General features: G+C 45.4%; 1 protein-coding gene across 7 annotated transcripts in view; it reads left to right on the forward strand.

The window, feature by feature from the left end:
- LOC128902495 (PH and SEC7 domain-containing protein 3-like) overlaps nt 1-22,443 on the forward strand; it is a 124,558-nt gene extending 102,115 nt beyond the window's left edge. For all 7 annotated transcript variants that reach the window (XM_054185636.1, XM_054185634.1, XM_054185635.1 and 4 more), the window contains 4 exons: nt 823-980; nt 1,857-2,001; nt 5,233-5,376; nt 11,450-22,443. In XM_054185636.1, coding sequence (XP_054041611.1) covers nt 823-980; nt 1,857-2,001; nt 5,233-5,376; nt 11,450-11,662 — 660 coding nt within the window. In that variant the 3' untranslated portion in view covers nt 11,663-22,443. The remainder of the gene's footprint in view (nt 1-822; nt 981-1,856; nt 2,002-5,232; nt 5,377-11,449) is intronic.
- The last annotated feature ends 1,453 nt before the right edge of the window (nt 22,444-23,896 follow it).

Genomic DNA, 23,896 nt, shown 5'->3' on the forward strand with positions numbered 1-23,896 from the left:
TGTGATGTACTCAGGGGGAGAAATGGAGTCAATTGCAGACTGCTTTGGCCTCTCCTTCAGAAACTTTGCATGTGCAGCATTGCTGGCAAGTGACTTTTCCTTGAAAAAGCTCCTGGCTTTCACAAGCTGTTTGTAGTCAGGTGGGGTTTAAACTGAACTTGTGACTACACCATGATTACGCCCTCATCCAGCTTCGGTCACTCAGGAGATCAAAGACTGCTCCAAGGCTGAAGCTTGCAACACAGAGGAGTTTGATTCTGCTTTTGTCATTTGGTGTTAGGAGTGGTACTGTTGTTTTGTCAAAAAACCTGGATGATGTTGTGCTTGCCATTTGCAGACCCTGAGCAGAGAGATTTAAAGTCGGTTGCTATATTTCCTGTGTGGAGACTGATAAGGGGGCTTCTCCACTATGTGAGGGCCTGCCTAGGAGGACATACAAAAGTAGTTGTTTGAGAAAAACAGCAGTGGAGGCTGAGAACCCAAGCAGAAACCAGCAGCTGAGCAGTGGAGGTGGGGAACTGACCATAAAGACAAATATTCCACAGCTGTTGCAATCTTCAAATACTCCCTGTTTACCCCTCTTCCTGTCAAGCAGGTAGCAGAACTACTTCTCTCCCTTGCAAAGAGGTCAAAAAAGAGAAAGAAAGAGAAAGGAAAAAATGTTAAAGGTAGTGGAAACCACAAGTGCTCAAGTCAGGTTGCATTTGGTTCATATAACTTAGTACTATTCATGATTATGGAATAAGGTTTTTCCCTAGGTTAGGGAAAAAGGAGTAGCACATGGAGAAGTAAGTGCCATTTTTCCCCTGTTAATTCCTACAGGATGAATATAAGCCAGAAAAGGCTTTGTCGGAGGAAGATCTGAAGAATGCAGTTAGTGTGCATCATGCGCTGGCATCCAAGGCAACAGACTATGAGAAGAAACCCAATGTCCTCAAGCTTAAAACAGCAGATTGGAGGGTCCTGCTTTTCCAAGCCCAGTAAGTGCTTTCTTCAGATTTGTGCCAGTTATTGATGAAAGAAAGCAGTTCTGAAGGAGGGATAAATTCATGCCTGGACAGGTTAAAGCAGAGGCTTAAGAGGTTCAATCTGTTTATTTGATCAGAAATAAGATTAAGCAATGATTTGATTAGTGTAGTTCATGAGAAAGAAACATCAGGTTTTAAGAGGCTTTTTAATCTAGCTGAGAAAGGCGTAACAAGATGCAGCAGCTGGAAGCTGAAGCTACAGGAAATTCAATTTGGAAACAAGGCACAAACTTTTAACCGTCAGGGTGATTAATCATTGAAACAAATGACCAAAGGCAGTCTTGGATTTTCTGTCTCATGATGTCATCAGGTCCTAGCCAGATGTCTTTCTAGAAGATATGCTTTGGTCAGAAATAAAGTTACTACTTAATGCAAGAATAATTTGATTAAGTTCTTCAGGCTGTGATATCCAGACAGAACAGATGACCTGACTTTTGCTTCTGACATTAAAAACCTCTGCATCTGTCTTGTGCATGAGCCCTTTTCTACTGAGATTTGTGTGAAACTTCCTAGAGATCTGTGGTGTCAAGCACAGCTGAGACCGTAGGACATCTGTCTAAATCAGGGCATTGGTTGGTTCTGTTGCCTGTGTCATTTGGTTTGGATTAGGAAGAGATGCGTGCTAGGGTGAGCTGTGGACCTAATCACAAGCCAGCCTGTGACTGAGATACCTGACACTAACTGCTTGCAAAGATAGACCACAAGACTGAGTAGACTCCAAGACTTGTCCAGTTCTGGTTATTCTTGCTTTTAAAATGCTGTTGAAGGGGTGGGAAAGAGGTAGAGGAGGCTGAGTCAACAGGTGCTTAATATGTGTTTCTTCCCCAGGAGCCAAGAAGAAATGCAGAGCTGGATCAACAAGATTAATTGTGTGGCTGCCGTCTTCTCTGCACCACCATTTCCAGCGGCAATTGGCTCTCAGAAGAAGTTCAGTCGTCCACTCCTGCCAGCCACCACAACGAAGCTATCTCAGGTGAGCTGTTTTCATATAGAAGGTAGGTGATTGCAATTTTTCTGGCTGGCTGGAGACTGTATGGTCATCCTTGGCATTGTTTTGTGGCTGTCGCCACTAGCATTCTGAGGAGAAAGAGGCTCACACAGTGAATCCCTGCTTGTTTCCTGATGCAGGACTTGAAATGGGGGGAGAGAAGGAGCAGACTTGAACGTAATGGTTTTATATTTTTAATGAGAAGAAAGAATCACTAGTGTTCCTAGTACCAGATATAGAATTTTCATCCCTCAGTTATGGCTCTGCAGAGGACATTGCAAATACTATCCAACTGCTGGTTTTTTTTTTAATTTGAGTGTTTATTGCTACTCATTTCAGAAGAAATAGACATACTCCTGGTCTTTGGCTTATTGGGGTGATAAAAGGTGAAAGCTGATGCATCAGGCAAGCATCAATTAATATTTCTCCCACAGTACTTTTCCAGACTCCAACCATTATCAGCTCAGGGATTTCCTGTTAATGTATATTTATAAACTGCCTCTTACATGAAAGTCTTTGGTCTCCCCTTGCGATCACATAAGCTTTTAGCTTCCACAACATCCTGTGGCAGGGAGTTTCACAGCTCTACTACTTCTTGCACAAAAAAACACCTGCTTCTGCTTGTTTCAGATGGGCTGTGTCTGACGCTTGCCCTTATATCTCTGTGTACTTCGGTGCTGTGATGCGTGCCTGCGATTCCTCCTGCACTGCCAGGAACACAATATTGATTGCGTTGATCAGGTTGATGGAGTGGCAGAGGTGATAGACCCCAATCCTAGCTGTATATTTTATGAGTAACCTCCTGTAGCTTTTAAAGTCATCTGCCCATGCTGGATGGCTTCTTAAATGCATTTTTTGCCATTTTCATAGCTTAGCAACGCTCCTTAGAAACCACTATGTCATGATCTGCATTTCTGTAAGGGGGTGGGTTTTTTATGTTGCCCGTGCTTTTTCCCTCTCTGTGGCAGTAGCCTTTCTTCTTACAATGTGGTGACCGACTTTCCATCTTCTATTCTGGGTTAAAATTTAAAACATGTCTCATACAGAATAATACTAACTTGTCTCATCCTTGTGGTTTTACCTTTTGCTCATGCATACCTTTTTTTAAATACTGTATGGGGCTTCAATAACTTACCCCCAGTCACCAAAAAAAGCTTTTTTACTCATTGTTGTTCTGTGTGGTTGTTCCATTTAGTATGTTGTTTCCTAGTCTCATTGTTTCCGTTTAATCTGGAATGGAAAAAAAATAGAACACAGCCCTGTGGTTTGTGTCTCCAAGAAGGGGAGACACGAGAAGTGGAATAAGATAAGCTGTTTTAGCTAAAGGCAGAAGCATGTTAAGCGTTCAAAGCAGATAAATTTCAAGGCAAGCAGAAACATGTCTGCTTTTATCTGTCAGTGTGGAAAAGCTGCCAGCAGGCTGCTTCTCATTTGGCAGACAAAAAAATATGAATTGTCAAATCCCTGCGGTTGCTGTTTAGGATTTTGTGGGCTGAATCATGATGGACAGTACTTCTTCAAAGGGCCTGGTCCTGGTCAGGCATAAGTCAGGATGTGGTGAGAACCTAACATGGGCAAGGGAGAGAGGTTGGATATGACAGGTTGTGCAAGATCATTGTACCAACTTTGCTTTCAAAAGCAGATCAGGGTCTGATCTTGGTTAGTCCAACCAAAGAGTGATGTGACAAAGCTATATATAAAGGAACAGCCAGTCTAGAAAAGATCTACTAGGGTTTTTATTTTCCCTTTTTTCTGAGAATGTGCATGCACACACAAAAGCTCCAAAGGGCTGCTGCCCTGGAAATTACAAGTGCCAAATTAATAGCTGCTTGAAGACCTCCTGTCATCAGGCTGTAGAACTCACTGCATCAGGATGTCGCTGGGACCAGGGATTCAGCACAACGTGAAGAGTGGTTGGGCACTAATAGAGAGAGTAAAGAGATCCAGGTTAGTTACTAACAGCAACAAGAATTTTTGGCAGCCAATAGCGAGTGGTTTGAGCCCTACCATATACAGGCAGAGGCAAATTATCCCACGTTTCTTTTGTCGGGTCTCTTGCAAAAGAGCTGAAACACAAGAGTAGCTGGGGCTCAACTACCCTCCTCTGTGGAAGTTTTCCCCCTTTCTGCCCCTTTCCACAGCTCCAGCTCAGTGACCTGAGTGGGTCAGTCCCTGCTGTGACTCACGGTGCAGTGTGGGTGTGTCCAAGTTAGGCTTGAAGCTGCAAGCTGTGCAGCCACACCACTGGGGGACAACTGGTGGCAACTATCTCTTTCTGTGGGGCTAGGTACGTAGGTGGGAGCTGAGCTGGGTACTGCCTGCTGTTACGACTCTTGTTAAGTCACTGAGATCTGTGTAATCACATCTATATTTTGGAGTTACCTAATTCAAACATAATTTCAGATGCAAGTCTAGAAATGGCCAGAAGGCCATGCTGCAGGAGCTGGAAACCTTCTGAGCTGAGGGAAGGTTAGCTGACAGATGGACTGGAGGAAGTGAGTGGGCTTGGAATTATGATAAAGGAAATTGCCTAGAAAGGGGGAGTAGCAGCTCTTCACTTTCTCCAACTGCACAGTGGGATAAAAGCTGGTAGCAGCTTAGCAAAATGAGATACCTTTTGCGGATTGGACAGCCTTTACTATTCTGGATGCATTGTATTGTTCTGAACAAATGGAAACCGCAGGCCAGAGAGTGATTTGTAGTGCAGAAATGGAAAGAAGCCCCCTGTCTCGATGTCCTTTCTGTCCTGGAAGGAACTACTTCTACATTGCAAAGACCTGAGGCAGGGTCTTTGCCTGTCTCATTCTGCACTTGGTCTGACTGCATATACAACAGCCTTAATTAATTTGCCAAAAAATGTATTAGAGCAGAAGTGTCATGTTGTCAGTAATGCTCTGCAGCAAGCTGCTTCCGTTGCTCTCAGCAAGGCGACGGATGACAGGTTTGCTATCCTTCCCAGTGGCATCTGCTAGCTGCTGAGTTTTTCTGCAAACTTGGCCACTTTGCTTGGGTGCCTTTGAGAGCGCTGTTGGGGACGGAGCTCTGGGATAACAGACCTTATCAATCTATTAAAATTAGTTAAAGGAATGAAGGAGAGAAAGAAAGAGAGAAAGAAAAATAAAACACTTGGTATTATTGTACAGGGATCTCTCTATTTTCCTTTGCTTATCGAATATTTTAGATTCTGTCACTTAAGTGCCTAATGTGTTTCTGAAGGATGAACAGCTGAAGTCCCATGAAGCTAAGCTGAAGCAGATCTCCACTGAGCTTGCTGAACATCGCTCCTATCCTCCTGACAAGAAGCTCAAAGGCAAGGAAGTAGATGATTACAAACTGAAGGACCACTATCTGGAGTTTGAGGTATGTATGTGAAACATTATTACTTTTCCTGTTTGGATGTGGATGGGCCAGCTGGTCTTATACTTAGGGTACAGTCCTAAAGTTCTGCTTTTTTCACCCTATTTCACCAAGGAGTATGTTCTTGTTAGGCAGATATGTCACAGCAATCCCAGAACTTGGGATGTGGCTCCTCTTTCGATAAGGACTTTCTGTGGCCTTAGCCATGACTTTAGCTCCTCATCTGTAAAATGGAAGATAAAAATGTGACCCTCTGTCCTTGCCTGATGTATCTATTTGAAGAGATTATAAGGTCTTCAGACAGAAACTGTCTCGTGTTGTAAGACTGTGTGTTGCCTAGTGTGCAAGTTGCCTACTTCAATCTTTATGGAATGACTGCATTCTGCAGTAACGCAGATCATGAGAATTGTCTTCCATTGGTATGCTCTGAAGGAATTACTCTTCTAAAATTATCATAGGCATTCCTCATCAGAGCCATTTGTGTTGAGTACCAGTCAGCTGGATGTCAGGGTGAGCAGGAAAAGGGTAGAATTAAAGATCACAGGATTGTGTGATGCAGCTTAGGCAGCTGCATTAGAAAGTTTTTCTGAGTACCTGACAGCAGCTTTTATCCATCACGGTGTCTGCCACATTGTAGGGCTATGAGGGAGGGGGCCAGCAACCCAGCAAATGCCTGTTATTTTACGTGGCTGCACCTTTGAGCTTTTTCCCCTAGAACTGTGAGTCAATGTTGCTTGGGTCTGAAAGGATCCTACTTTAGATAGGCTCTGCCTGGCAAGGAAAATCTATAGTTTGGAGAAGGGCAAGAGCAGCTAAGACACAAGTCAGAGAGACCACTAGAGAAGATGCTGGAGGCAACACAAGCCTCCAGAACTGAAGTAAGCCTCCTGCCATGTGTTATATGAGTTTCTTTTGGAGAAGCTCTTTTTGGAGAAACTCCTGGGTTTGACTAGTTGGGTACTTTCGGTTTTGCAGAAAGTTGTAACCGCTGTGTTGGTTTTGACTTTGCTGTAGCTCTGGGCCGCTTCGCATACAGTGAGCTTGAGGTGTTTTGCTGTTGTTATGTATAGGGAACACGGTTGGCTAGTTTGTTCTTCCACACCCCACATACCTGAAATGATCTGACCAACAATCAAATGAGGCAGTGGTGGACAGGGCTGTCAAGTAAAGGGTACACAGTGATGTGAACAGGAGAGACTACATAATCAATAGAACATGGCTGAAATAAGGTGATGGGAGAGCTCACGACTGGAGTGCTGCCATGAATGGTTACAGGCTTTTTAGAAAGGAGGGACAGGGACTGCAAGGAGGGGGAGGCACCCTTTATGTGAGTGAGTAGAAGGCACATATCAAACTTTGCCTAAGGAAGAGCGATGAGCCAACTAAGAGCTTGTGGGTCAGGATTAGTGGGCACACCATGGGTGTTGTTGTGGTGGCTCTCTGCTAGGCCTTTTTCAAAAAACTGGAACAAACCTTGTGTTTGCAGGCCCTGGGAAACTTCAGGGGAACTTCAGCCACCCGTATATATGCTGGAGGGACAACACAGCAGGGCACAAGCAATCCAGGACATTTCTGGACTGCATTGACAACAACTTCCTAACACAAGGGACCAAGGAGCATACAAGGAGAGGCGCTTTGCTGGACCTCTCACTTATAAACTAGCAAGAACTGGTTGGGGATGTGAAGGTCAGGGGCAACCATGGCAGCAGTGGCCACGAGATGTTGGACTTCATGATCCTGAAAGGAGGCGTCAAAGTAAAAAGTAGGATCACAAACCTGGACTTCAGGAGAGCTGACTTTGGCCTGTTCAGAGAACTGCTTGGAAGAATCCCATTAGATACGGCCCTGGGGAAGAAGAGGGCTTTGGGAGAGCTGGACACTTTTCAAGGATCACCTCCTTTAAGCTCAAGAATGGTTCATCCTGACAAGCAAGACACCCAACAAAGATGGCTGAAGGCCTTCATGGATGAACAAATCTCTCCTGGCAAAACTCCACAGTAAAAAGGAAGTATGCAGGAGGTGGAAGCAGTGGCATGTGACACAGGAGGAATAGAGATACTGTCCAAGCACATTGCATTTAGGATTGCATTTAGGAAAGCCAAAGTCCATTTAGAGTTGAATCTGACAAAAGATGTGAAGGTCAAGAAGAAAGGTTTCTATGGTATGTTAACAACAGGACAGCTAGCAAAAATATGGGGCCAAGTTGGGGCCCGTAATGGGGCAGGGGACCTGGTCACAAAGAACGGGGGAAGCCAGGGTACTTCTTTGGGTCTCTACTGGTAAGACCAGCATTCAGCAGTCACAAACACATGAGCCCAGTGGGAAAATCTGGAGCAAGGAAGACTTAGCCTTGGTGAAGGATGATAAATTTAGGGAATATTTAAACTGGACACACGCAAGTCCATGGGATCTGATGGGATGCACCCATGAGTGCTGAGGGAGCTTGATGATGTCATTGCAAGGTCACTCTTGATTGCCTTTGAAAGGTCATGGTGATCAGGGGAGGTTCCTGAGGACTGCAGGAAGGCAAAAGTCATTCCTGTCTTCAAGAAAGGCAAGGAGGAAGGTTCAGGGAACTACAGGCTGGTCATCCGCTTCTCCATCCATGGGAAGGTGATGGAAGAAATTCTCCTGGAAATCACTTCGAATCACATCAAAGACAATAAGGTGATTGTGAGTAATCAGCATGGCTTTATGAAGGGGAAGTCATACCTGACCAACATGATAGCCTTTTACAATGAGTTGTCTGGTGTGATGGATGAGAGGAGAGCAGTGGATGTTGTTTGTTCTTGACTTTAACAAGGATTTTGACATTGTCTGCTCTAACTTCCTCATAGACTGCTGATGAAGCATGGACTAGGAAATTGACAGTAAGGTGATTTGGAAACAGGCTGAACAATTGAGATCAAAGAGTTGTGATCAATGGCACAATGTCAGTTTTGAGCACAGCACTTGGATGTACAGAGCAAGCCATACACTTCTGCTCTGTAGGGTTCTTGTGCGACTTGGGAGAGCAAAGAGTTTCTTGGCTCTAGGTCCTTGACACAAAGCTTATTTTCTACCACTTCTAGAAGCATGATGGGTTGGGATGAAATGTAGGCTAGAGCGTTAGAAGATTTTAGAAAGATTGATGGAGAGAGAGATAATTGTGGTTTTTTTCTGTTTTCTGACAATTTTATCACGGCGGTCTTTAGAGAAATATTCCTTGGGTACGTGAGTACAAAGCAGAACCAGTACAGCCCAGGAGACAAAAGATATCTTCTTCCCTAGTGACAGTCTTGAACAGCAGTTGAGCTGTGCAGTTCAGATATGTGATCAGCACTGCAGGAATGCCTGTCTAGGCAGGCGAGTGGTGGCACCAACTTCAGTTGTGTATGAGAGATGGTGATTCAAGGTGCTGCTGTGCAATGCCGTGTTACCTTCACACCCATGTTGAACTATCAATAGGCAGTAAAAAAAAAAAAAAAAAAAAAAAGGAAAAGATGAGCTGTATGAAAATCCTGGATGGAATCTTTTCCCGGTTTTGAGGTTTCTTCACGTTCCTGTCAGAATAAAGTCCTGTCAGGATCAGGCAGGAGCTGGTGACAGACCTTGCTGCATGGGGTCAAAGCAAAAGGGCAAGAGTCAGGTGAGGCAGTGTTATGTACATGGCTCTTCCAGGCTAAGACAGCAGACCAGACCTCACATCCATGTCCAAACAGCAATGCTGATACATCTCCAGAAGCACACCAAAAGGGCCTGCAAGTCCCAAGGAAGCAGCGTAGTCCCATTAGGAAAGAAGAAGCCAGATGCCTTTTCTTTAGGCCCTTGTAATTCCTTTTTGTTCACCCACAGGTGAAAGATAAGTGAGATGGTGTTTCCTTCTGAGGTGAGGTGAACCAGGAGGTGCGTGGTGCTTGTTCAGGGATGCAGCCAGGAGTGTTTCTTCTTCCAGGTGTCATTGCATGGAGACACCAAGGAAAGAACATTTCCTCTTTGCTGAGGAAGTACTGCTCCAGATGATGTTTGCTCATTGCAGCAAATTTATGGTTTGAGAGAGATCTTTTGAGTGCTGCCAGGTGAGAGGTGAAGCCAGAAATTTGATGGGTGGCTACCTCAGCTCCTTTTTATTATGTGCATTTAGTCTTCAGGGATAATGTTGCAGAAGCCTTTGAATTGTTTTAACTTTCGTGTTTTTACTTTCTTGACAGAATTTTCCAGATTGATTTCTTTTAAGGAAAAATTTCCAACAGCTGTAATGCTTAGTTTCAAATGTCAGATCGCTAAAAGAGCAAGTTCATTGCAGTTGAAATTGAAACAGGAATTTCCAAATGCATTGCTTAATTGCGATAGAAATCATGGGCCCACAAAGCCCAAGGCAAAATAGCCATTGGCAGACACGTAAGGCAGAAACTGGTCCTGGATTTCCGTTCTGATTACCGGCTCTTGTGACCCCGGTGGTGTTTACTGGACCAAGAACAAGCAGAAGTCTGTATGGCAGTAAAGTCCCTCTCTCCCTTGATGAATACTATGCTGATCCCAGGCTTAGAGCACCGGCTTGCCTTCTCTTTTGCAGAGGTGTCCCGTTTGTTGTGCAATGAATCATTCATCAGCCCAGTGCATCGTGCATCATCATCAGGGTTCTGCTTGCTGTTTCTCCATTTCCTTTTTTTATTGAATGACACATCTTACCTGCTTCATGTGTTTGTCTCTCGCATTGTGGAGCTGGAGCTCCAGATATGGAATTGATAAGAATGCTTTTTTATTTATTTTTTAGGTGGATTCTTTTATGATCCTCCTCTGTGAGGTTTTATTTATTCAAAGGACTCTCTGGAAACCCAGTCACATTCTCTCCTTTTTTTTTCCTTTATATTCCACACTTCAAAGCAGTTACCAAGCTTTTTGACTTCCTGCCCTTGAATACTACCAGAACTTTATTATTTATGATAAATAAACTGGAAGAATTTTTCTTAAACGCTTTCTCCTCTGTCAGGAACATGATAGTTTTGCAAATGTTTTGCCACTTGGAAATATAAATTATCAATCAGTACAGATGTTTATGTCCTCCCTCCCTGGCCCCCAGCCCACTGAGATCACCTTAATTACAATGCCTGCACCATATCTTTAATAGGTATGTCAGGGGCAGGTTATTGAACACATCTCGGGAGGTGGGTTGCTCTGTTCTCAGCACCTCCTGCCCCAGTTTTTGTTTTTGAGCCCCTGCAGGAACCTTCTGTTAATGTACGCTCATTTTGTTCGTTGCTGAGATGTTCTGCACACAAAGATGTTATTGTGGCACACAGAGTGAAATCTTACCATTGGAGAGGGAAAGGTCTGCTCCAGACAAGGAATGGACTAAGTGGGCTTGGGGCCCGGTAAAGTGAACTTTTTCCAGTTGAAAAATACAAGTGTCTGGACAGAGAGCAGCCTTCATCATTCACCATGAGTGGCCCTGTCAGGGGAACATGCTGTGCTGCTGTCATAAGTTTCCATCTATTCCTTTTTGTTAAGGTCTGGCCTTGCAGAGCATCCTCTCCTGGACTCAGTGGTGGCCAAGCTGGTACAGTCTGAGCATAGCAGGACCCTTTTTCCCCCATGGGCTGAAGCAAGGAAAGCAGGATCTGCTGATGGGAGTGGAGGGTTGCAGGGGAGAGCCGTAGCCAACCAGAGGAGGATTTTTGTTGTCCTTCAGTTTGCTGCACTTTATTTCCATGCCTTCGTGGGGCACATAACATCTCAATGTGTACAGAATATGACTCAGCGTGACTAAGGTCAGCAAGCTCTCGCTTGGTGTTACTCAGAAATCACCATCCGCTCCAACTGCCTGGAGTTTCCAACACCAGGATTTGTGTGCTGCAGAACTGAGTGCCTCTAATTGCACAGCACCCCCAGGCTCAGCCTGCCTGAAATCCTTTTTGTAGAGTGTAATTTACATTAGCGACCATTGTTCATGTCCACATCAGGCACCATTGTTCGCATCCATATTAGACTCCTGGCTTTCAAGGCCAGCATAAACCATTAAGTTACCCAGACGGTTTCTCAATGCTTCTGCAGAATTTCTTCCAGACTAATGCAGGCCTTTCTTTTCATTCCCCAGAAAAATCGCTATGAGATTTATGTTGGCCTCCTGAAGGAAGGGGTGAAGGAGCTGCTGAGTGAAGGAGAGAACGATGCACCAGGACTGAAGAAATCCCATTCAAGTCCCTCGTTGAATCAGGAGTCTCCAGTTAGTGCCAAGGTGAAACGCAATGTCTCGGAGAGGAAGGACTACAGGCCAGAAACACCCAGCATTAAGCAGAAGGTCACTTAGGGTGGAAATAACAACTAGGGGAACAGCCATGCAGCAAAGTACCGGTGGTCAAAATTTTTTCATTTAATAACCTGTCATTCACAAAAAATAAGTGCATCTGCCTGAATGGGGTGTTAGTGACATTTTCTATTGTATATTTTGCTGTTTCTGTGCAGATTGTGGGAGATGTCTTTGCTCCTGCTTTGCTTTGCTTTGTTAATTTGTCATTTAGCAATTGAAGCATCGGGACTTTTTTGTGTTGTTCTGTTTCTAAAGGAGGTGGGGGAGGGGTAGAGCGCTGTGACATATATTCTGTCTCTTCCCCGTTTATCTCCTCCCATCGGCACGTGGCTTTCATCTCTCAAGTCACTTGTCACTTTATTTACGTGGTGGGTGGGAAAGTAACTGGACAAATGCTGCAGAGCTGTGAATGCGAGCTGCAGCTGTAAGAAACGCTGTGCAAACGGGCAGCTGCAGAAGGCTGGCTAGAGCCTAAGGGTGCTGGGAGCACTGGTTTCCTGACAATGCAGGGCATGTTGGTACTGGTACTTAGCAGCAGGTGCTACAGCAAATAGTCACTGTTGCTTATCTTATTGCATTGACCCTGGACCCACGAGTGCAACAGAATGAAACCTGGAAACCTCTGGCAATGCTGGGATGACAGCATTGGAATAATTTGTTTGCTTCTTTCCAAGCAAAGAGTCTTCTCCTGAGTTAGCAGTCTGGGTGGTATCCAAATCCATGCTGTCTCTGCAATCAGGGAGATTAGAGATTACCCAGTCGGAATGAACCTGGGCTGTAAATTTATTTGCAGAGGAGGATGCTGTAGATGTCAGCCATTAGTATTGCATTTTAAAGGCAAAGGGCCTCTGAGTAGTTTTAACTATACGCTCTCACTTAGCTGCTATATAGAGCCTTATGATATATTGTGCCCCGATGCTTCCCCTTCCAGGAGTTTCCTTGTTGGTGTGCACATATAGGTGTTTGCAATTTCTCTGCTAGTGACAAAGCACTTTGCCTTTTCTCTTCAGGAAGGGATTCTCCTTAGCTCTCCATTTTCCTGCTTTAGCTCACATACAGGTGGAAAAGGCTGGTGCAGACCGGAGAATGGGACAGACCTGTCCTTGCTGCAGGACAGGGTTTGATGCTGTCCTGGCTCCTCCATGCCAGGAGGTCAGCACAAGGCAGCCCCAAGTTTGGCAGATCCTACCCTCCATCTGCAGGGAACCAGCCCGCCTTGCACCTCCTGCATACCCTGCACCAGGCTTTCAGGGCAGGGAGTGCAGGACAGGGAGAGACCACCGTGGGCAGAACTTTCCATGCCATCAGTGGAGCCCAGCAACGGGACAAGGGACAAGGGGCACAAACTGGAACACAGGAAGTTCTGTCTGAACACGTGGAAAAACTTCTTTACTTTGAGGATGACAGAGCACTGGAACAGGCTGCCCAGAGATGTTGCGGAGTCTCCATCTCTGGAGATACTAAAAAAAAACCTGGATGTAATCCTGTACAGCCTGCTCTAAGTGAACCTGCTTTAGCAGGGGGAGGGAGTGGTCTAGATGATGAGGTCCTTTCCAACCCCTGCCATTCTGTGATTCTGTGAAGGCCCCTGTTTGTGCCACAGACCCTCAGGGGGGCCAGCAGTCTTTCAGGCGTAGGGAGTAGAAATATGATGTAGAAATCATTTTCCTGCTTCCCAGCCCCTCTCACCTGGGCGGCGGCGTGGCTCTGCAGAGAGCACTGGCTCACCTGTTACTTAACACCCTGGGTTTTAATCTCGAGTTTGATACTGGCCCACAGGGTGAGCTTGGACAGGTCTCTCCCATTTTGCATTGCCCTTTCCCTATGTGGAGCAGTACAACCAAACTGGCCTTTCCCACAGAGTGCTTTGGGAGGTAACGTTGAGGGACAGTTGAAAATTATTGCTCTTATTTTTGTTGTGCCTGGCACAAGGCAGCCTTTCTGATGGATGTAATTCTTAATGCATAAAGAAACATCAAGATCAATGCAAGGACTGTTTAGAAATGTGCTGGTGTTCCCAGCTAAGTAGTTGAAGGGCCACACATCAAAAAAAATTACCACCTGAGTGGATTTCTGCTCTGCCAGACTTCCCGAAGGGTCCAAGTCAATTAATCTAGCTTATTGAACTGCCAGTTCAGTGGGCAGGACAGGGAGTGATCAAAGAGAGAAGGACCTTAACAGGCACCTCGTGACTTGCCTCCCCCACTGAGGACCACCGTGCAACAGCTTTCCCGGTGTTGTGCTCACTGTTGGCTGTAACAAGGATGTTGTGCTCTCAGATGCCGGGAGGTGTTGGAGCGAATCGATCCTTGCAGTTGCAGTCCATCACCAAAACCAGATGGGACTGTTTCCAAATGTGATGTAGGGACACTTACACATCTGGCATCTGCCACTGAAAGTGGCTGCTCCATGGTAGAAGTCAGGAGGTCAGCCACTAACCCTGGCAACGTTTCTAAAAGATGCGGAGTCCTGAGTAGAAGCCAACAGTGCTTCCCAAGCACTGGGGCTTTAGAAGTTGTATACGCTTACAGTGGAGCAAATGTTCACTCCTCGTCCTGAAGAAGAGAGATGCCTTCTGGTGCTGGAGCCAAAGTGATGTGGTGCGGCATGCTGTGTTAGGAGACTCAGTGTAGACAGGTGCATGGTAGTGCTCATTGGGAGGGATTGTTTGAATTAGTCAACATTGATCAACAGCTCATGGAGGGGAAACAAAGCCAGGAGATCCCTGCGGCTGTTCGTCATGCTCTGGTAGTTTAAAACAAAAAAGCAGAAGAGAGAGAAGGAGAAATTCATTTGGGGAATGCCAAATGCACATTTGAGAAGAAAACTTGTCCTGTCTTAGATATGGTGTTCAGAAGCATGCAGCAGAAACAAAAAAAATGTGCAGATTTGTAAATGGGCCCTGCTTGGCTGTCAGGGCAGGGTTGTCTAGATGAGTTTTTTGAAGGCAGGCAGGAACATGCCCAGCAAACTTCTTGTGATTATGGAGTGCAGTGCTTTTAAAAGCAAAGAGGTGACATTTAACTTTTTTTCCTGTCTTTTAAAATATTCTGGTTGCTGTAGACTGCAGCTAAATTGCTGATCTCAAAAAGAAATTGTTCTTGTAAAATGCGTTTACCAGCTTTGACACAGAAACTGGATAATTCCTCTTCAAAGTCATTGCAGAGGAGATGATTTGAAGCAATAGGAAAAGTCAAAAAGTGAACTGCAAAAATGTTGGTGTGGGTTTTTTTGTCATTTTTCATTATTTATTCTCTATTTCCATGTATACTTCTAAATGGATTAGGGTATATTTTTTAAGTCTCATCTGGGCTTAGTAAATGCAGTTTTTCACTGCATTTTTTAGCCATTAAACATTTGTTGAGCTTGGAGCACTCTTGGGGAGACTGCTGAGGCGTGCAGATTAGTTTACAGAGAATTTGTCAGGTTCTGCTCAAGTTTTAATTAATGCCATTTTGCTCCATTGCTTTACAAATTCTACACATCCCAGGCACCCATGTGAAAATGCTCATTTCAGAGGCTGAGAGAAAAAGGTGATCCTGTTGTGAGTGCCTAAGGCTGATGGATTCCCTTGTGAATAGGATCATCTACTAAGCAGTACTGTAATTTGCTTTTTTTCCCCCCGATGCTATTGCAAAGGGTGAAGGCAGGTTCACAGGAGGTCTCAGCAGTGCTTCTTCTTGGGTGGCACCACTGAGAGTCTGGTGAGATAGCTTTGCATGGTACCTGCTAGCCAGTACCCTGCCTTTCTTTGCTGAAATATTTGCCTTTAGCAGAGATCAGTGCTTGACCTCAGTGACTCAGGAGCTCCTGTTGCAGTATATTAGGATACTCTGCTGATTTCTAGCCTTCCTCTGGGACACACCATGGACCTGGTCTCGCTATTAACAGAGCATCCTGCAGCTTTCTGGGGCTGCTCAGTGCAAGCAGGAGTTACTGGCAGACCACCACAAGCATGTGTGCATGCAAGCCAGCCTTTGCGTTGGTTCTGCAGGGAGGTGCCATTCTCCCTTGTCATCTTCCCTGCTGCACCATGCGACCATCGCTCAGGCAAAGCCTCTGCCTGCATGTCGAGAGGAGGGATGCAAGGAGTGGAGCAGGATGGGGCCAATGGGGCCAACGGCCCCTCTCATCACCCCTGCTCAACATGCAGACAGAGGTCCTGGAGGGATGAGTCCTGCTCTGAAGCATTCCTGGTTGCTCCCCCTCCAGGGGCTGGACCATCTCCTCTTCCTAGCTGAGGGAGGAGAGAGGACCTTACTGGCTCTGCATCTGACAGCAGAGAGGTGAGGGAGAAGGACAAAATTGCCCTCTCCTCACTCAGCAACAAAAGCAGGTGAGATAGATACTCTCCTGAAGCTGCAACTGTGCTCTCCTCTGTGAGCCAGCAGGATGCAGGGGTCTGGTTGAGATGGTTTCTGTTCAGCAGTGGCTGCGAAAGAGGCTCTCTGGGCTGGCTGTGTGTTTGTGTGCGTCTTGCAGATAAATCACGCATGGACCAGTGAACATGACTACAGCTTTTTAATCCAGTATTTATGTTGTGTCTTTAATTGATGTAGAGAGATAAGTCAGCCAGCAGAGTGATTAATGCAGCATTGCTGTGGGGGAACGCTGTTCAGCTGCGATGCTGACTCAAACAGTTTTTCATCTATAGCCAGCCACTTGTAAACGGTTACCAGAAGCTTTCTAAGGGCTTGTAACAGCTCATCCCTTAAGTGCTTTCCCTCTGATCCCGCCTACTCCCAGGGTGCTGTCTGTCCACATTTTGGGTCTCTCCTAGAGAGCAGTGCTCAGTGCAGCCCTGCTTTGAGCAGGAGTTTGGACTAGCAAACCTCCAGAGACTGGAATTGTTCAGTGACTTTTCACAGCTCCAGTGCCTTCTGGTAACAAGGATGGTTGTTCTTCTGGCTTTAAACAGCCAATATTTTTGCCTTTCTTTGGTCGGGGAGTGAGGTTCTCACTTGATTAGACCAGCTCCTTCAGTGAAGAGATGGTTGTGGCAGTGCAGAAAGGCAAAGGTGGCAGGGTTATCACTGGGCTTCTGGAGCCATTGCATGGTAATGTTCCTCTTGAAAGCAGGGAAGACTTTCGCTGCAGGCGGCGTACCACTTACCGTGTCTGCATTCTCTATCCCTAAATCAATTTGGACCTTATCGCAGTTAGTCTGACAGCAACTCCTCCTTTTCTGTCAAGCTGCTCCTATCTGTCATCTTAGCACCTCAGCTGCTTCTGTATAACAGGTCTCTTTCCTTCCATGCTTTTAGAAATCCAGAAAATTTGACTGTCCCATCTTGCCTTGAGAAAACCTGCTCTGAAGCAGTGCTGTGTTGAATGGATAACCCTGTGAACAGATTTTTCATTCTGCTCGTTGGTAGCCTATGTTTCCAGCCACAGTTATAGCTGGGAGGTGTGAGACAGAGTTTCAGACTGCCGTGATTCTCTACCGTTACGCTGCAGGGACGCATGGTCCCCCCTCCCACACTCAGACCAGACACTTGTGACGTTCCTAATCTCCTTTGCAGAAGCCTTGGAGGCAGAGGCAACCCGTGCTGTGGGGAAACTTTGAAACACTGTTTTGCAAGGAGTTGGGTACTTTCCAAATCAGGTCATACGTTTTGCATCCTTTTGGGGAGCTGTGTTTAAAAAAAATTAAAGACTTTTTAAAAAGCCATTTTCAACCAGTGCCCCCCAAGCACAGAGAGATGTTATTGTTGCTGGAAACACCGTCTGCTTTTGCAGAGGCAAAGGCATTATACACACCTTATCTCAAGCAATCTTCCAGCTTGCTGCTTGTTTAAAGTTTCCCCGGTATTGCTCCCCAGGCTCTGGGACATCACATCTGCTCTGAGAGGGCAGTTATGAAGTCCACATTTCTCCCCAGAGCACAACCAGCGTGTGTTCCCAGCATCTGATATCTAGGCTGCCTAGAGGGGTAAGCCAAAGAAGCTGTCTCAGAAATTTCTTTGAAAGAGCTCGTCTCCAGCTTGTGCTTTGTTAGAGGATTTTTTTATTGCACATAGAACAAGCGTGCCTGGCCTCTCCTCTCTCCCAGAGCTCTGCCGGCACCATAGGTGTAGTGTAGTGATCTACTTCACCTGGAGCTTCACCGTGTAGGACCTGAACATTTGCTCCAGCAAGAAGAGGCTTTGTCAGCCTCCTGAGAAATGACATCACCTAAGCTGAGCAGCAGTGCAGAGGACAAACGATGCTGTAGGAAGACAGTCAGAAAGCCAGTGCCACCCTCTGTGGCTGCTCACCTGCTGCAGACTCTGAGTTTGAGCATTACCCTCAGTGCTGGGGGTAATTAGAAATGCTGGCTTCCTTTTCCACCTACACTGCGCTGCTTGACCAACTGTCTCTACTGCATGCTGCTTTTCTCCCTTGTGACAGCAGCACCCTCATTCAGGGGTGACACAGTCCCGTTATTAGGAGGCTGGTTTAAAGAAGAGCAGGGAGGAGAGGTCCCAAGAAAATGAGTCCGGATGCCATTTGGGAGTACCTGCTCTCCTGTTGGCAATATCCAGTTGAACAGTGAATGGAGGCAGGCTCAGCCCAGCCTGAGAGAAGACACCTTGCTTGTTGTCCGTGCATTGAGGCTGTATTTTATTTTTTTATTAGAGCACTTCCCTCAGCAAATGTAAGCAACAGCTTTCCCAAAGGCCGCACCATTGACCTGACTTTGCTCCCATGGTCAGAAGGAGCAAATTTAGGCCAGCTCAAAGCGTTCTCTGTCCTCCCCTTTGCACAATGAACTACTCTGTAAAAATTATAAATGTTTAAGCAATGAGGGACCTCCCATGGCATCTGCTGTTAAATCTGGGGCAGGAATCAGCTGGGGTACAGGCCAAAGGTTCATTTGGACTGAGAAAAAGTACATCATCTAGCAATGCAAGGATTGAAAGTGCTACAAACTACAAGGGCAGGATTTTTTTCCGACATAAACCACTTAATTAGTAGCCACCCTGTAGGAGTGGTTCTGTATGTAACTCACCTAAATGAGACCATCACAAGAAGATTATTTTTGTCGAAGCAGGCAAGGTTTCTGCTTTGCCTTGGACCAAGTGAATATCCTGGTGTAACCACAGAGCAGCTAGCCAAGCTGCCATGGAGACTTGGTTTGACACAAAATCCTCTGACTCCCCTGAGCTCCTTGCTGGGAGAAGGGAGATCGATGATATCCAGTCTGTGTCACTGCACAGGGCAAACGCTATTGGTCATGTAAGTCTTAAATCACTTACACACTTATGAAAACCTCATGCTTAGTGCTGTCAAATTCTGAAAGACTGTAGGATGAGAACAGGGGTGGGTTGTGTGGGGTTTTTTTAATTTGTACATATTCATGACAACTGTATCCTCTTACTTGAGGCTGGGATTATAACTTGGCTAAAAGAACAGAGTTTTTTGGCAGTTTGAAAAATTTAAAATCACTACTCTTTGCGTGAGGTACAATCTGAGGCTTACATTACATGGTGAACATATTTAAGTGATGCCTATAGATGTGTGTTTGTATTTCATAGGTATAGTATGGCTTCTGTGGCTCAGCACTCCAAAGGCTGCTGTTCTTTTCTGAGGCTTATTTTGGTCAAAGCACTTCAGCAGCTGCAAACTTTGTTAGGATGCTTGTTGTTCTAGTTGTTCTCAAATTAGCGTAAACAGTCATCAGACCTTTCACAGATTTAGGGTATCCCTTGAGCTGCCTTGATCTCCATGTGTTTGTCCATCAAGGGCTGCCTGTTGTTCCGCATGTTGAAAGCAAAGGCGTATATTTGAGAGTCTGAGCAAGGATTACTGGGTGTGATTTTCTGCTAGCTCAACACCGGGCTAACTCTCTCCCTGTTGATGTCAGCCGATGCCTGCACCAGGAGTGTCTGTGCTGACTTCTTCTGAAAATCACACTCCGGGGATCTAATACACAGCTTTACTTCTGAAAATGTTGACCTCGCTCTGTGAAAATTCAGCAAGGGGACATCAAAAAAAGTGTCCGAGCAGGACAGGTGCCTGTGATGTCTTCTGCAGATACAGCCGTACAGCAGTAGTGAGGGTTTCTTTCTGCAACTGCACGTATTACAGAAGAACGTCTGGCTCATTGTCAGGGAAGAGCAGCAGGGCTGAGTTCTCACTCTTGGGCATCTTGTATGCCTCCCAGAGGTTTCCACTGGGGAGGTTTAAATAAACTTTTAGCAAGTTGCTGGTCTAAGTAGAAAGACTTAAGGAAACCCAGTGGGTTTTCCTGTTGTGCTCTAGTCAGGGTAACACTAGCATTATCTGCATTATCCCTGGAAAGGGGGAGCAAAGCCTGAGGGTGGGATTCTTACCTGGAGTCATAAAACTCTCATCATGCAGTTACCTTGAAGCACTTGAGCAACTTCAGTGAAGCCATACCTTTGTGCTTCACTGGTCCGTGGCCAGAGTGATCATGTCTTGCAGGACTGAGATGGGAATGGACTGCAGCTCTGGATGAAATGAAGAGGGACATCCCCATCACCTTGCTTTGGGCGAGCTGTAATCCCGTAATCCTTTTTCAGGTGCTGAGCTTCTCCCTTGGGTTACCTGCCTCCTGTGGTGATGTAGTGGGAAGATGAGGGTGAGCACTGTGGCACTCAGAATCACAGTTAGGAAGTGTCGTTTCCCCTCCAACTGAGCTGTTACAGAGTTGTTTTCCCTCAGGCTGAGAAAGGGGACTGAATTTTCAGTTATTGTTGCATGGTACCTGTATGGGAAGAGCAACTCTTGTAGTGGTAGTGCAGAAAGACATTGCACATGCATGTACACACACGCTGTGTATCTCTTGTGTGCAGAACTAACCGTACAGGACCGGACAGCAGTCCTTGCAAGACCTTTCCCCTGGGTGGCCTCCTATCCCTTTTGCCAAGTGTAGGAACCTTCTTTCTGATAACCTTGAACTCAATTTACTCTCATCACTGAGTTGCCAGAGTGTTTTTCATGCAACACACTATGAGACGCAGTCCCGGTCTCACTGCTTTGTGGTAACTTCTTGGTCTGCTGTGAAGCAGCATTGAGGTAATCACTAAATCTTCTCCAGCAGCATGAAACTTGCTGCTCTGACTCTTGAGGTGGTCATTGTCTCAGGTTTGAGGCTGTCCTACCACCAGGGCACCCCGTTTTGTCCCTGGGAACATGCATGGCCAGAAAGCATACTCCTCAGTGGTCAGAGTCAGAGCTGTGCAGACTTAAGTCAAGCCCTGGTTCATGGGAGGTGTTTCCACGTGCTGCTGATGTCCATAAGGACTGAAACATACTTGCTTACACAGAGATGCTTTCCTGAAGCAGAGTTGTCAGTCTTTTCTATAGGTACCACAGGATGCCCTCCCTTATTCTGCTTCATGTAACTGGTACTAGAATGATCATTTCCTGATAAATGAAGGCACTTAATCAGTCCTCTTCTCCTTGGAAGAAGGACTTTTGGGGATATTGTTATATCATTTAAAATAATATTTTGGAATTTAAGTTTACATTGCTTTATTTTTCACTTGAGGTGACTGTATATAAATATTTTCCTCTATTTTATCATTGCTGATAAAGTAAGCCTACGGTATACAGACAAATAATTTGCCTTTGATGTATTGAAACTGTGAGATATAAAGTAGACTCCTCTCTTGTGTCCATGTTCCTGACTATAACTCTGTTCCTCTGTGTTTTTATAAGTTGGAATAAATGTTGCTTACGGGCAACAGAGAGCCTGCAAGCCTCCCAATAATTTTTATGTAATTGAAATCAAGCAACCCTAGTGAAGGATCTCACATATGTATAATGATATATGTATATGTACAAACTTTAGAAAGAAATAAACCAAATGTATTTCATCTTCTGCAGTTGAATGTTGGTTTTTTTTGAAGCCCTTACCGTTGCTTCCTACGAGTAAGGACATGAAGGTGGCTTTACTGGCTCATACAGTAGCCTCTGGCTGTCCTGCTCAGGGAAGATACAGACTAATTAGCAGGTGCAGCCCCTTTCACTAGTGCGCCTTTCTGACTTCTGGCAGTCAGCAGTTTCAAAGTTTCCTGAGCTGAGGGTGCATGTACTGCCTGCCTTACAGAAACACAGGCTGGACCTGAATACCTCTGCCAGGGCAGAGGCCAGTGTGGCCCCACACAAATATATAGCAAACACTCCTTAGTGAAGGGAGCACGAGGAGGCGTGTGATTGGAGTAACCAACGGAGCCAGGGGTACTGCATGGACATTAGTTCTGCGTGAGGACAGCTGGAGCATGTCTCTCTTCCTTCTGCACCTCTGAAAGAGGTGGCTTCCCCTCCAGGCTGTTACAGTGGGTGAAGCCTGCACAGTTACCATCACTTAGCTGTGAAGAGATGCTAAGAAGAGGACTGGCTAATTAAAAATTAAAAATAGTTCTGCCAGCACATGGGCTGGAAGAGGGAGGTTACAGCAAACAGCTGTTCCAAAATGATTGGGAGTTGACCTCAAAATCTTTATGAGGTAGTTTGTTTGAGGGCACTGTTAAAGTTGGGAATTGCTGTTAGCCTGCTGGATGGGAAGCAAGGACCCATGAGAGGCAGAAAAATCGGACAATAAAGAAAAAAGGGAACTGGAGAAAGACAGAGGTGGGACTGGGCAAGAAACAAATGGCTATCCATTTGAGAGGAAACAAATGGCTATCCAGTGAGAGGGAACAAGCTGTACAACACACAGAAAGCAAACAGCCTTGTGCTTACAGTTCTTGGGTTGGACATGGCTCAGTGGGGGAGGTGCGATACTGTGTAGAGAGTGAGTATCAGGGCAAATGAAGAAGACATGTCCAATACCAGGGGCATGGAGAAGCTTTACAGCAGGGCTGGGAACTTGTATTTGGAGACAATAGCAGGGAAGACATGTTTTTCTTACCAAAATCTCTGTGAATGTTTCACTATCTTGAGATGGTTGGGTTTTTGTCTTTTTTCCTTCTAGAGCATGTTGCCTTTAGATGAATGGCAAGACCTCCAGCATTTGAGGTAGTCATGCGCTTTTTTTTCTTCACACTATGCCATGGGATGTCAGATTTTTTCATCGCTGTTCCATCCTGATAACTTCAAAACACTCTGGGTTTTTGGTTCCACTGTATGTTCCTGGATTAGTACATCTTTTGTGAAAAGACTAAACAAAGTGCTGGTGAGGATAGGTGGGAGTATTTTACAAAGATGTATTAAATGCCTCCTTTAAGCCCAAATCAATGTTTTAACTGTGTCTGAATGCTAATGTCAGTGCTGCTCACCACATCTTTTCCTATTTTGTCTTTCTAGCTGACAAAGTCATTGCTGAGCATTTTCTGGTGATCCCTTTCTGCCCAGAATCATTAGTCTCATCACGTTGCTCACAATGCATTAAACTAGAACAAAATAACAGAACAGGTGCAAAGTGAAAGACAGATGCATTTGTATTCTCTTCATTGTCCATTTTCAGTTCAAGTTTCCAACCACAGAATATAATTATCAAGGCAGCCTGAAAGTATGCAGGTGAAACCTCCATAGAAGCTACACATCTCTTTGGGTATTTATAAATAAGGTAGCATGAGAGAGTGACTTAGCCCAAAAGGAAAGCACAGCTTGCTCTGAAATTGTCACAGGTATCTCTAGATTAGAAACAAGAAGAAAGTTCTTACCCAGCAGAGCACTGATGTACTGCAGTGGCCTCCTTGTACAGCAAGAAAAGAGAAAATACCTGGTGGCTTTTAAGGGGAATGACATGATGATGACCCAGGTTTTTGTCTGTCAGGCCATTGCATGTTCCAGCTCTTTCTTTCCACATTTGCTGATAAATTGATGTTTCTCAAAAGAAATTATGCCAGCAGCTATAGTAGCCATTTCTCCCAGAAAAAGGGCCATCCTAGAAAACATGAACTACTGCACGACAGCTAGCCACCATGCCAGGTTTGCAGGTACAAGGGTGGCAAAAAGGTTGTTCCACAAATAGAAAAAATGAAAAGGTGGGTAAAATTTTTTTAGCAGGGTCTGTTGCAATAGACAAGGGGTAATGGTTTTAAACTAAATGAGGGTAGAATTAGACTAGGTAGAAGGAAGAAATGTTTTACACTGAGTGTGGTGAAACACTGTCCCAGGTTGCCCAGAGAGGTGGTAGTAGCCCCATCCCTGGAGACATTCAAGGTCAGGTTGGATGGGGCTCTGAGCAACCTGATCTAGTTGAAGGTGTCCCTGCTCAGTGCAGAGGGGTCGGACTAGATGACCTTTAAAGGTCCCTTCCAACTAAAACTATTCTATGAT

This window comes from Rissa tridactyla, chromosome Z (assembly GCF_028500815.1).
Source record: "Rissa tridactyla isolate bRisTri1 chromosome Z, bRisTri1.patW.cur.20221130, whole genome shotgun sequence".
In the NCBI taxonomy this organism is placed as follows: Eukaryota; Metazoa; Chordata; class Aves; order Charadriiformes; family Laridae; genus Rissa; species Rissa tridactyla.